The sequence below is a fragment of the Strix uralensis genome, chromosome 11 (genome assembly GCF_047716275.1).
Source record: "Strix uralensis isolate ZFMK-TIS-50842 chromosome 11, bStrUra1, whole genome shotgun sequence".
NCBI classification, from domain to species: Eukaryota; Metazoa; Chordata; class Aves; order Strigiformes; family Strigidae; genus Strix; species Strix uralensis.
In genome coordinates, this window is record NC_133982.1 from 2486887 (window position 1) to 2501163 (window position 14277).

Consider the following 14277-nt stretch of genomic DNA (forward strand, 5'->3'; position numbering starts at 1 on the left):
CTCTTCCCCATATGGGGAAAGCACTTAGTGGATAAGGAATAGGATTCACCACATGGATCCTGTTACAAGAGGCCAACTGTTGAGTAATGAGGTGCGTGCCAACTTCAGAGAAGTAGCTTTTCTTTTCCTGCACCCTCAGAGCAGTCTTCAGTGGTCAGAAGCTACACCTACACTAAACGTGAGACAGTTTGCGTTTATTTTCTCAGGGTGATGTCAGCCTTAAACAGCTCTCCTGCTTCCCTGGTGGGATGCCACAGGACCAGTTTCCATACTCGAGGGCACAGCTGAGACACCCTGACCCTTCCTATGCTATGGACAAGCCAAGCATCACTACCCTACAGCTCCAGTTCTAGCTACAGAGGGCATATGGCGCCCAGCCCTCCCCAAGGCCTCCCAGCACATCAAGTACTCACATTCAAGGCGTTCTTTGCTGCTTCAGCGCCAGCCCGGCTGTCAAAGGTCACAAAACCAACTGGCTAAAAGAAATAAAGCCAATTTCAGTTTGGAAACCTCTTCCAGCTCCTCAGACTACCCGGCCACTCCCTCTGCCCCAGAGAACTTACAGCAAGCAGCAGACCATTTACAGCTGCAGAGGGTCTTCAAGCAGAGCTTGAAGGGTCTTAGGTCATCGGCCCAAGATTCCTGCTCTGTCTCTGCTGCCACCACACCAAAATGCTTTGGCATTCCTACCCATGGGGGCACTGCTCACCCTGGTAGTCCCCAGCAAGGGTATCCCTTGCCCACAAAGGGGAACTACTGCTTTGATTAGGATGGGACTGGGGAAGGTTTCTGGCAGCAGAGGATTTGAGGCTGAAGCATCAGGTCTCACCCAGCCCATATGGCCCCGGGCAGCAATAAGAGATGCACGCTGAGAGCTTGGGGCCATCATGACTGTGGGGGTGAGCAGAGCCCAGCTGTACAGGTGGTGCTGAACACAGACAATTCTTTACAGAGTGAAATGGTATCCGTGCCCCCCTCCCCTCTCAGAATGTCTGGTTATCTAGCAAAAGCCAAAAATACCCAAGCTGGAAGGAGGTACCTGCTTTGAAGTTAGCTTGATCAGTGACCCTTCATAACCCTGCAGAAGGGAAGAAAGCAAGTCAGTGTCAGGTTCCTGAAGGAGCCGAGCTACAACCAAGACGTGACGTGACAGCTCCAGGAGCTCCTATAGCACCAAACCCTCCACAAAGCAGGGTTTGCAGCAGGAGTAGGTACATTAACATTTCTCTTCTTTCCCACCAAAAGAGAAGACTGGGACTAAGGGCAGAGCAGGTATCTTAGCTAGTCTATTCCAGCCCTTTGGGAAGAAATCCCATTTTCTAGCTCTTCATCAAGCTATTAAGATGAGCATCCTGCCTGGCTGGTGCCTAGAGAGCACAGAGCACCCTGTGCTAGAAGGGTGCAAGCAAAGGAACCCCACTTCCCCCAGGGTCAGCCTATGTGGTGATCTAGTGAAAGATGGACAGTTAGGGGATCAGGACACATCCTCGAGGAAGGGCTGGTCCAGTGCGGCAGCAGGGCTGACCAAGGAGCCTCCATCAAGCTTGGAGACAGTGTGATTTCAAGAGCAGCTCCAGGGGGTTTACCCGGCTGAGCACAAGCCATGGGATACCATGCTGGTTTCACACCAGGTTCCCCAAGCTTTCACAGAAGGCCTACATTCCCACTTCATCCTTGATTCCCCTGACAGAGATCTTTGCTGCAAGGTTGGCCACAAGACAACATCTTTCCCACCAAAGACCAGATTTGAAGACCTTCTTACCTTGAATGGCCGGAAGAGTAGGTAGAGCTCTCTGGGCTTGATATCCACAGGAAGGCCGCTGACAAACAGCGTCCGTACCTAGGAGAAAGGTCAATGAGGTCTACTGAAAGGAGATGCTTAGTACCAAAGCAGGACTACAGAGCAGCACAGTTCAGAAGCTAGGTGCAATAAGAGTAGGACACCTTGCATCAAAGGTGGCCTTGCAGGCACTAACCCTTCCCTACATTAGAGGAGCATTGTCCAGGATAAAATACACCCAGTCCTTTCCTCCCTGCCACAAGGGATTTAGACCTTTACAAAAATCCAGTCTCTAGCAGAATAGTCTGGGTTTATTAGGGCATGGACACCAGCCCCACAGTCTGACTGGACCTTGATGACTAAAACTTGAAAAGACTGCCAGAAGACCATCCACTGACAAAAGCACTAACACAGAGTTTGACATACATCAAAGGTCCAGACGAAACCAGTACAAAACCCAGTTGTCTCTCTAGCTCTTCCTACAGATCATACACCAGATCTCCTTTCCTTAGCCTGTGCTGACACTTTACTTCAGCCGCTGATTCAAAGATATCCCTCAGTTTTGAGAAATACCTCACTGCTATACTTCTGCAAAAGCCCCAGAACATCATTTGGAGGATGATTTTTTTGGGTCCATCCCAGTTCCTTCACCAACACACATCAGAACCTTCAGAAACTGCTCCCAAACCAGCTCTTACAGTGTTTATTCTGTTGTGCCCAGCCAAAAGCCAGCTGTGCTGCACCAAGTCCATGTGGGCTGCTGTTCTTTCCAAGCTGCAGAAGTCACATACCAAGTCCAAATGCACTCAGCAGGCATAAGCAAAAATACAGTACCAGAGGAAGATTTCAGTATCGTATGTTGAAATTATCTATAATAGTTCACATGAATAGCCAGGAAGAAGAAACAGTGCTGAAGGCTCATGGCCTTGCTCAACAGTCAGGCCATCATGGCCACCTTCTCCCTGCACTGAAAGACATTGGCCAGCAGCCTATTTCCATAGGAAGAAGCATGATGAAGCTGCCAAGACTCTTGTAAATCAACACAGCAGAGTTCACCAAGACACTAGTCATCATTGACAAGGACCAGGAGACCACAAGCACAGCTCAGCCAGCACCAACAGATAGGCGAGGGAGGACAGAAGACCACAGGAACGAGGTGGAGCTCTGCGTTCCTCGCTTTTCACTGCATGGGGATGCCACCCACTGAGCCAGTCCCAAACAAGCCACAAGGTCATGGGACAGCACTGACACCCAAATGCTCAGAACATCACCAAACCAATGACACCAGATGCTTCTGAGCTGCAAAACATGCAGCAGGACCAGGAGCCAGAGCCCATCTTCTGGCCTGTTTCTAGTCTGGAGTGACCCGATTACATTCGCAGTGCAGAAGCACTCTGTCCCCACATCTTAGTTTTTGCTCAGCTGTTTCCCCTTCCCCAGACAAAGTGGGTTGTATCTTGTTAAACCTTGTTTGCCACCAAAGTGAGCATCACACCCTTGCCCTTCTCCTGAGCTGGAGACAGTGGCCACCTGAAAACACAGGAGCATACACCAGAGCTTCTGCACTCTGTGGGCAGCCAGATTCAGACTCCTCCAAGCATGGAAGTTCCTCCTATTTACAGGAGAAAACACATACCTCCTTGAGCTCCTGTGCCCAAGGCAGTCCTGCCAGGGCAGAGAGATACCCTTCATATCAGCCTTAGTGGGCTGCTACCACCCCCCATTAGCATGCAGAGCCCTCCTCCAGTCTGGCATCTCTCAAGACTGCTGCAGAACACAACCACTGAGCATCCTTCCCATCCCCTCCCCTGATCCCCCGGTATGGATGGCCCTACTACACACCCCAGCTTTTGCTTTGCCCTGCCTAGGGAAGCAGGGTGCTATCTGGAGCACTTCAGAAACACTTTCCATGCCCAGGCTCGGTCCTGCATCTCCCCACCCAGCCCTTCATTTGATGCTTCGATGCATCACTCCAGGGCCACCTCATGCCCAGACAGAGCAGGCAGTGGCACCGTCTCCCGGCTTGCTGGCTGCCTTGAAGACTTCGGCGCTTGCGCTTCAGCATGAGCTACGTGAAGCACATGCCGTGCATTCCCAGAAGACACACGGCCATCTCTTGCAGGGGAGGACTGTGCAGAGTGTGGTGGCACACATGTGCCTCAGCCATGTGAAAGCACCATCCCTTTTCAATATTTCAGGATCTGAGTGTGCTCAGACCCCAGAATGGATGTTTCTTCCAAGCAGATAGAAATCTGCATCCCTGTTGGGTCTCTAAATGGTCCCATGATGTGTCGCTCAGTAAGTCCTTGCGACAGGCGTGACAGAATGGAAGATGCGCAGTTGCTCAGGGAAGGGGAAGTCAGATACTCAGAGCCCTTACAACAGCCTGAACAGAGCAACGCAGGTGCCTAGGAAAGCTCTTTGTCAGAAGTAACAAGCTCCTAATGCCAGCCCCATAAGTTGCTGTCAAGGACAGGAGCAAGATTCTCTCACAGGCCAAAAGCTTCCCTTGGCCTCCAGGTCCAGTCTGTCACCACACGCGGCATTGGGAAGTGGATCCCAGCCAACTCACAGCACTCACCAAGGGCTGGCATTGCCCCAGAGAAAGCCTGGGTAATCCCAAATGCCACCAGCTAACATCTTCAAACAAGGTTTCCCCAAGGGTCTCAAAACAGACTAAGGAAGGTCCCTGCTCAGAAGAGCTTGTTAGAAGCAACGAGACCAAGCAGTTGGTTTTCTGAGAGCTGTGCAGTTCAGCACATCCATAGATGATCTAGAAAAGGGTAAGGGGACAGTGAGATCAAGTTATTCAGGGAAGGGAGGGTGAGGCTGGTGAGAGACCTAAGCAATACATTTGAGGGACAGAGTGAGGGAGATCGCTTCTGAGACCAGATGTAGATATGGGATCAGCAGCAATTGGAAACCAAAGGAGATCTGGGTTGTCCCACAGGAGAAAAGCAGGAGGCTACTTGGTAGGCCAAGCACTGTGGGCAGCCCTGGTCCAGCCGCCTCCTCCTGCTCCCAAGAAGAGGAAGCTGTAGATGATGGCAACAGGCTCTGGAAAAGCCCCTTCCAGTGGATTAACTGAACTGGGACTTCGCAGTCACCCGTTTGCAGCTCAAGTCCTAGCGGCCTCTCAAACCCCGCAGGACCACCCAGGGCTGATGAATCCAGGCTTCCAGCCCTTGCACACACATGACAAGACAGGGTAGGCTTCTGCTTAAATATATCTGCCCTGCTTCAGCTCCCTGCCACCAAACACCAGATCCATGTAGATATTCAATCTCCTCACCAGAGCAGCTGGAAAAGCCACAGGACAAAAAAAGAAAAACATCTATCCAGGGCTAGATCAGGAACTGCCTGGGCCAAACTGCATGTTCAGCAGGAGCTCAGAGAAGACACAGCAGAAGCAGATCTCCAGGAATACCTTGTTCTTATGCTCGCTCCTAGCCACTTGACATGAGATACCAGGTGAGAGCAACCCCATCTCACCCAGGACAACTGACCTTGACTGGGAACACACGGAGAGAAGCAGGGCAGTGGGGCAGGGAGCAGCTCTTACCAAGGACAGCCCAGCGAGGTCACGCTGCTGGAGGACCTGCAGAAAACATGTTCCCTTCCCCATCCCTGCCCCCTCTGGGGATGTCCCCTGTCCAAACACCCAGCAGAGATGGAGGAGAGCCATGGAAAAGAGGATTTGTGCCAGGAGGGACAAGACCATCTAGGCCATCTCTTTCAGAGGGAGGATCCCAGCATAGCTTCCCACATAGAAGGAGAGAAGGACAAGGACAAACCCATGTAGTGCTCAAGTCCTTGGTGGCTCTAAAGCAGTCCTTACCAGCTCTGTCTCCCAGAAGAGGCACACACCTAGTGTGAGCACAGCCAGGTACTTAGCACCAAGGCTTTAAAGAAGCCAAGCAGCAACACCTGCCTCTTCCTACCACACCTCCAGCACTGCCAGGTGGTCAACATAGGTCTTGCAACATCCACATCACCTGGCCATTTCTGCTTTTAAATAAGAGCTCTTGAAAGGAAGACCCAAGCGGAGCCAGACACTGCCCTGCAGCCCAGCAAGGGTCAAGTTATGTCTGAAATATTAGATGCAAAGGTACGAATACCCACCTTCAGTGAGGCTGCTCCAGAGCTGGGCTTTTGTTAAGAGACTGTTCCAAATCCTCCCAGAAACCAGCAAGGCTGACCATTCCCTTCTGCAAGATCAGCCCTTTAGCTGTGTTATCCACAGCCCTGCTTTTGCACAGCTGTGGCCACTCCAGCCCCTGGGGCCACAGTCCCAGCACCTAGAGCACACAAGGCTTTACCACCAGCAGTTAGGAGACATCAGAGGACAGCAACAGCAGGAGCGTGCTCTAGTGTCTCACCCACACCGTGCCACCCCCTCTCTCCAGGAAGCCACCCCGAGCTACATGCCTTTTTTTCCTGGAGACAAGCCATCTCCCACTTGTTCACACCAAGTAGCCCACCAAGCCTTCTTTCTAAGCCACCAGCAGAAGGGAGCCCCGCATCATCCTGCTGAGGACAGGGACGAGCTCTGCCGCAGCATCCCAAAGGCAGTCCCTGCTCCAGGCAGCCACCCTCAGGTCCCAGCAGCTCAGGCACATGGGCTACAGCTCTTCCCATGGGAGAGCATCCCAGGGGTGCCTCTCAGGCAGCCGGGGCCACCAGCAGAGCCGCAGCAGGGATACAGAGCCTTGGCCCCGGCCACCGCGATGTGGCTAGGGCCACTTGACGCGAGGCCGCTGGAATGCAGCGAGGCTGCTGGCTGCCCTGGGAGCCGGGACTTATAAGGCACGGCAGCGAAAGGCAGGGAAGCAGGCTTGCAAAACAGGGCTGCAGGGAGGGAATCGCTTGGGAGCCCAGCCACAGGGCTTAAAAACAGGACAGCACCCTCATCTTGCTGCCCCATATGGGACATGGGGCTGTCGGGTTCCTGCCACTGCACCGGGTGGACCCAGCCCTAGGCCAATTTTGCTCCTCAGCACATCAAACTCCCAGGAAACATAGGGGAGGGGAAAACTAGGGATGAGAGATGGCTGGTCTGTGCTAGGGAGAGCTCGGCAGGGAAGCAGGGCAGCCTCAACACCATGGAGCGTGGCTCCCAAGGGGAAGGGGCTTGCTAACAGGGTCCTTCACCACTCCATGCCTCAGTTTCCCCCCCCCACCAGGAGGGCTCAATAGCACAGACACTACAAGAGCTGGCTGCCTGCTTCCACTTCCAGCAGTGGCAGAGCTCTGATGTCCTCAGGCAGCTCATGGGGCTGGCAGGCAGGGTAGTACTGAGCCCCAGTGCAGGATCAGACCAGGAGCTGCTCCAGCCAGGAAGCCCAGAGCAGCCACAGGTGCACGGGGCATCCCCCTCACACGTGAAAGATGTTCCCCGATCCCCAGAGGGGAAAGAGGGCCTTAAACCTCCCCCAGCACGTGAAGCTATTAGGGCTTCAGGCATTTCCCTCTGAAACCAGCCTTTTGCATGAAAGGCACCCAAGGATCAACATCCTGCTTACCCGGAGGGAAGGAAGGCAGGCTGACCACAAGCAAGCCCAAGTGCACAAGCATTTTGTCCCCAAGGCTGGGGTGTTTCACATGTGACGCTGCTTATAGCTGGACCAGCCCCTCCCCGACATTGCTCTTCCCCAAGTCAGGCAGGGGGATGTCAACGGAGCTCAGCCACCCCTGTGGTCAGGGCAGGAAGGCATGAGAGAGAGGGGGAAGCAAGGAGAGGCACCAGCCCCTGCCTGGGGGAGCAGGAAGCACATGGGAGCCGATAAGTCCAGGCACAACGGGGCAGCACCCAAGAATAGTCCACAGCCCCAGCAGAGGAAGCGCTGCTGGTGCAGCTCTGCAATGAAGACCCCCCCCTGCTCCCTGCCTGTCCCCTGTGTCTCTGCAGGATCTCAGAAAAGGATGGCACCCAGGTGGGCTTGGGCCACAGCAGAGGTTCAAAGCTGTTGAAAGATTGCAACTCTCAAGAGATTACTGTCCCAACGGGGCCATTCCCCAGCTCAGGGAGATGCTGGTTGAGCATCCTGAGGATGCCATCGCAGCCTTCCACCGTGCCAAGAGGTCTGCAGAGCTAGAGAAGACACACACAAGTGTCACAGCGCATGTGCAGAAGGATGCTCACATCCACGCTTGCACTACCCAGCCCGCTGCTCCAGAGACCCAGCAGCACATCTGCCACCCTCTGATGTTTAGGGACCTACAGGGACCTTTCGCCACTGGCTGGAGCCATGGACCTTACCCACAGGGCCAGCTCTCACACTGGATCAGTCTGCTGCTGACCAGCTCCTCCTGCCCACACCCAGGCATTTGTTCTCCTGGCAGGAGACACAGAGATGAGACAAGTTCCTGCCAGCCTCTGCCCTGAGCAGAGGACAGTAGTCTGGATGCAGGATCCTCACAAGGTAGGTTCTCATGTCCTCAGGTCCTTAAGCAAGTACATCTGTGTTTGCTTCGTCCCACCACAAGGCAGTTCCTGAGCACTTTTCAGTCCTATGCCTCCTCTGCCCACAGAGCCAGGACACACCCAGAGAGGCACATAGATCTCTTCTTAAATCAACCCGATTCGGGGCAGCACACTAATGGCCACGCCACAGCCCCATGGAGCATCCCTGGTATCTCCACAACCCAACAAGCAGCAAGTTGTCCACAAAACCCAAGTGATGGTGAGCTGAAAGTTCACAGCAGCTCTCCACTGTTGACAGCAGTTATTGGAGGGTCACCCCAATCACAGGGAGACCTCTGAGGACACCAGTAGGATGACAAGCACTCACAGGACTAAGCCACCATTGCATCAGTCCAGCTCTTGGCAAGACAGGGCCACTAGGCACTGGGGAGGGGCTGTGCTACCCAAAAAATGGACCAGAAATGCCAACCCTAACCAGCGTCTGCACCACAGGGCACTCTCCCCACAAGACCCCAGGCAGGCACCCAGCCCATACAATATAGAGGGCAAGGCAGAGGTAAGGCCACAAGCCCAGGAGAGCCTGGGGAGCAGGGCAGAGGGCGTAGCAGGAATGGATACGACACACAGCCCAAGCTTTAAGGCCCCCCACTAGAAACATGTCCCAGACAGCTCCCTACCAGCACCCTACTGCAAGCAGGGGAACCCCGGGAGGTGAAGTTTCCTTCCCTCCTCCAGTACCTCCCGGAGGAGCTGGGTGCTTTCTCCAAGGCCACAGTTTGCTCTGCACTTCAAGCCACTACTATAGGTCACCCAGGGGAGTCACACTTTCAGATCAACACCGGCCTCCTGCCCTTGAGAGCAGACAGGAGGGACACACATCCCCAGGCCAACATCTTCTGACACAACCACATACCAAGACCTGACCCCACACTAATGCAAGAACTCATCACAACATCCTTTGCAGCACAGGAGGGAATGCACCATCCCAAACTAGGAGGTGCAACAGTTCTGTAGCCTCTCCTGGGCTATGCAGCAGGGCTGGAGATCCTCTGCATGGGTAGGACTGCCCTAGTGGGTCCTCAGGTGTCCAGCAACCACAGCCTGCAGCCAGGCAAGCTCGGGCTCAGTGATCAAGGAGATCAATGGGCAAGGCCAGCACACGCAGTCCCATGCAACTGTCCTCTAGAGAAACCCACCCCAGCAGCCACTGGGCTGGCTGGAGGCAGGATCTCATAACTCTGCTCTGCCACTCTGCCCTACCACAGGATAACAACCGGCCAGTTGGGCTCAAGACTGTTCCTTCACACAGGGCACGCAGCAGAGGTCAGTATCTTGTCCTTGCTTGTGGGACAATGTGCAGGAGATGATGTTCACTAGACAGATGGACAGAGCAAACCTCAGCACCATCCTTGCTCCCATCTCCAAGCAAGAGCCAGTGGGTGAGCCCTGGAGCCAAAGAAAGCCTCCCCACCCCAGACACACCAAGAAGAGCCCAGACCTTGTGTAAGCCTCGAGCTCCACACTCACCTGCCATCCAGCCATCATCCGAAGCATCCCAACACCCCTCGCTGTTGGGCTGAACTAAGGAGGGCAGCAGGCCCTGGGACAGGCAGCCTCTCAACCATGCCACGACCCTGCGGTGCAGCGGTCAAAGTGTCTTTGCCAAGCCTGCGGCATCCACTTCTGCCATGCCAAGGGCAGGGTCACCTGGCACACATCTCCTCCTGGTGCTGGTACCACTGCCTGCCCCAGGGTCCCTCCTCACCAGACGTGTCAGGCTGGCTCAGGATCGCAGTTACACCCACACACCTCAGCACAGCCCAGGTTCAGCAGCTCCAGCACCAGGGCCACGTCCCACCACCCCTCCCTCACTGGGTCCAACTTCACAGCACTGGGCACACAGGAGGAGTTCAGTTTCAGCTACTCCACGTGGAACACGGGTCTTTTAAAGTGCAGATGAATTCTTTCCACTTACAGCCTCTACCACATGAGCCATCCTCACGGCTGTTGCTGCAGAATGTACTTTCCTGCTCCAGGGGTGGACTGTGATGTACAGGCAGCCCTGGGAACACGCTTTTGAGACTGCTCACCTCCAAATCTGAGAAGGCTACTGGGTCCCAGCTAGTGCCTGGCACTCCTGGAGAGAAGGTGCTGAGCACCTCGCTTCCACACTCATGCCCTGGTGAGGCTTCAAGCCAAAGCCTTTACTTCAGGCACATGGAGGTCCAAGACAGGCAGAAGCATAGCTCCATGATCCAATTGGCCATGCCAAATTATGAAGACTTTGCTAAGACTAGCAAGCCCAAAGGATCTTCTGGCTCCAGAAGCCTTCCGTACCAGTTCCAGCAAGAGTCATACTTGACTTCCTACAGTGCCAGTTTCTCTAGCAGAGGCGTGAGGAAGGACAAAGCCTGAACCACTTCTAGCTACCTTCCAGACATCTCCAAGGGCATCCTTCCTACTTTGGTGAGGGGAAAGCAGAGTCCCCTGCTAGCACGGGAGCCTTTGTGTTTGGCCCTTCATAACTTCTGCAGTCTCCACCAGAAAGCCCTTCATTTTGAGGCCAAGTAGGGAAAGCTCTGCTCAGCAACTCCTCAGATTAGCCAGGGAGGAAGGCTCATTTCTGAAGTGGGGTCTTGTTTACTAGGCCAGCTACAGAGCCAGGTAGCAGAAGAAAGAACAGCTACCCCATCATGGGGACTAGCTGAGATATTGATGCTCAAAGCAACTTAGACTCATGTCTAAGAAGCTTAGATTTGAAAGAGCAAGAAAAGAGAAGGAAGCTCCTTTACAGGGTATTTACAGAGGTACCAGGACATGAGGAGATAACGGGGACATTCCCACATCCCCCCCCCAGTAAGAACAACTCATTGATAGATGAAGAGGAGGTCTGGGAACACACCACTTCCCAGAACCTCTGCATGCATGGCGACTTCAGGGTATTTGCTCAGCCAACAATCTGTCACTAACAGAAAGCTGCATCTAACATTGAAGGGACTTACGATGCATGAGAACAGCTCTGAAGCACCATCCTGGTTCAGCCAGACCGAGTACAAGAAGATTAGCAAGTGGTGACCATAACTACTACACCCTCAAGTTCTTTGTAGCAAAGAGCAGCATTGCAGAGTCATTTGACTTCAGAAATTACATTAACCTTATTTGTTTCAAGTCAGAGAGCTAGAATCCATGCATGCAAGAGGTATCTAGGTCCACTCAAGCAGAGATTACAGAAATCAAGAGATGCCTGGCACCAGTCCATGGAGCGCTACAGACATCCAGCACGTAACACAAGCTGCTCACCAGTGGCATTCCCAGGCAGTTCTGGCAGCCCCAGCATGCAACAGCTACGAAAGGCCAGGGATGAAGGACTCACTACCAAGGAGGCTGTCTGGGAGCCGAGAGCCTTCTGCCTCCCCTAACAGAGCATCTTCTAATTCTAACGGGTAACACCGCAGCCTTTCCATGGACCAACAGGGAAGATGATCCTCTCCTAGCAGAGCTTAGCCAGGTAGCTTCTCCTGGCCCTCATCTGGGCTCTGCCTACCCAGCACAATGTTTCCATGATTTCCATGTTCAGCAGTCCATGATGCTCAAGCTCTACCACGACAGCAGCAGCCACCACCCATGGAGCTGCAAGCAGCCCTCAAGACCAGCCAAGGGAAGGGAAGGGGCCAAGAGAACACATGGGATAACCACAGATTTCAGCCTCCTGCTTTTGGCATCTAGACAGTCAACTCCAGATTTCCCCCCACAGGCCTACAACTTCCCAGTGACCTCCTGGGAGAGCAAGGATGAACTTCCAGAGCAGAAGCAACACTTCTGCACCAGTCACCTAAGGCAGCAGGGTGAACACACGGCACCCTTACTGCAATACAGCCACAAACACAACACGCTGTGTCTTGTGGTAAGCAAGGAAGTTCCTCTGGCTGCTGGAGGAAGCTCTGCCTGCAACAGGGGTGTGCAGCACCTAGGCAGCTGCCTGTCTCACACCACCCCTCAGGAGCGCCGAGACATATGCCGTCACACGGATTGGCGGCTGCCTGGAAAACTAAACAGAAGATAGCAGCAAGTGGGGAGGGATCGAGTTTGGGGAGGTGTCTGGTGAGGAACAGCAGGGACTGACATTAGGCCCTGTTTGTTTAACATTCCCGTTAACGACCTCGAGAGGAGCGAGAGGCATTCCTGTCCTCCGCATGTCACCAGCAGGAAGCGGCTGCGAGATCCAGGGGCTTGCAGATAAGATAAAGGGAAAGGCTGAATTTGGGAGCTTCGCCCCACCATATCTGGGGCACAGGCACACGGTGCCCTTCTGCAAACGCTTGGGGAGGCGGTGAAGGAGGCTCACAGGGGGGAAAACGGAGGAGTGTCTGCAGTGCCAGGATCTGGCGGTGTTATCCGTGCAGTTTGGGAAGATATTCCAGCACACCCTCCTGCTTGCGTTGGGACTGAAGGATTCCACTTCACACTAAACGTATTTATTGATCTGTATCAAGGGGAGCTCTGGGCAAGAATTTAGGTGGGCTGTGGGATCAAGCCTCCCAGACCATGCCAGGACCCTGAACACAAGGTCACTCAGCTTCTTCTGCAGTGAGGAATGGCTCCTGGTCAGCCAGGAGGATGCACAGGAAAAACAAGCTTTCAGAGGGTTCCTGCGGGCACGGAGCAGCCACCACAGAGCCCAACCAAGAGCTCATCACCCACAGCATTATTTATGATGGATCCTGGCAGAGAGAGGGCAACCCCACCAGGGATGGGGACACCCCCCCCACCAGTCCCAGCCCACCACCTCCCAGACACCCTCAGTCACCTCCAGGGTAGTCAGTCCTTTGTTGCACCCCTGGGCGCAGGGTGACAAATGCTCCTGGCAAGGCTGCCGACCATCTAGCAGGGTAGACTGAACTGTCCCCCTCCCTGCACCCACCCGGAGGCAGCGTGACGGAGAGCAGGGGCCGCTTCTGTTCAACCCTTGCCCAGTTTCCCAGGGATGCAATCTTTAACTCGGTTTTCCAGCCACCAACGATCACTCCAGGGAGGACTGGCCTCCCCAAAGGGCTGGGATTTCCAGGCTCTCGAAACACAACAACTGCCAGCACCCACTTCGCCAAAGTACCACCCTGCAGCAGGGAACGGGCCGGCTCTGCCCCAGCACCAAGAGCTCACCCAGCCACCACTGGCAAGGCACCAGCCCAGCCGGAGCAACGCCACTGGAATGTGCCAAGCGGCATCGACCTCGGCGAGCTTTGCAGGCCAGTGAATAATTGGATCAAGGAGCCGCATTGAGTCTTCTGCGCACGCGTGCACAGCCCACGAAACCCCCTGGTACCGAGCCTCCCCACACCGGGGAAGCGGCACAGGGCCCCAGGTGCTCTGTCTCTCTGCCCACCCACACCAGTGCCACCCAGTGAGGTTGGTGTCACCAGCAGCATCGCATCTACATCCCATCGCATCACCTAAACCCTGCTCCACACAGGGGAGAGAAACGTTACGGCCGCCGCCTGCCAATCCATTCCACCCCATTACCCGGGTCCCCCCACGCCGGGGCTGAAGACGAGCAGGTACGATGGCCCCAAGACAGCTGGTGCACGGGGACCGTGCAGCCCCGGTGGTGGCGGAGCAAGCCAGGCGCCATGTTGCGGCGGCACGAGCGCACGGCGCGCCGGAGAAGGGCGAGGGGAGGGGGCAGAGCACCTCCCTGGTCCCGAGGGCCAGGCGTGGAGGACTGCAGCAAAATGCTACCAAGGCCGAGCGTTTTCCAGTGCCCTCTCCAAGATGGAGGGTGGCTGGCGACCCATCGCGCCAACGCCTGCTCGAGGAGTACGATGAGAGAGGCGCTGTGCTAGCAGCGATGCTGCTGCCCAGCCAGCAGCTCCGACAGCTGGAGGGCAAACGTGCAAGGCTGCAAGCTCAGCTTCGGCATGTGGCTACGGACAAGTGACCCTTGCAAGCCCTCCCAGTGCAGAGTCCAGCAGCATCCAGGCTCTGGCTTGCAATGGCCATCGAGGGAAAGGGGACTGCTAGCAGGGCAGCTCACAGCCCCCCAGCCCGGCTGCCAGCACATGGGGAGCAGGGCAAG

At 54.9% G+C, this 14277-nt stretch overlaps 1 protein-coding gene across 2 annotated transcripts in view; it reads right to left on the reverse strand.

The window, feature by feature from the left end:
• The window catches only part of RBPMS2 (RNA binding protein, mRNA processing factor 2), a 29907-nt gene that overhangs the window by 14644 nt on the left and 986 nt on the right, over positions 1-14277 (reverse strand). For both annotated transcript variants that reach the window (XR_012630400.1, XM_074880437.1), the window contains exons 2-4: positions 1763-1840; positions 1040-1078; positions 414-476 (exon numbers count right to left, since the gene is read on the reverse strand). Coding sequence is in view for 1 of the 2 variants with exons in the window: in XM_074880437.1 (XP_074736538.1) it covers positions 414-476; positions 1040-1078; positions 1763-1840 (180 nt within the window). In the remaining variant the exon portion in view is untranslated. The remainder of the gene's footprint in view (positions 1-413; positions 477-1039; positions 1079-1762; positions 1841-14277) is intronic.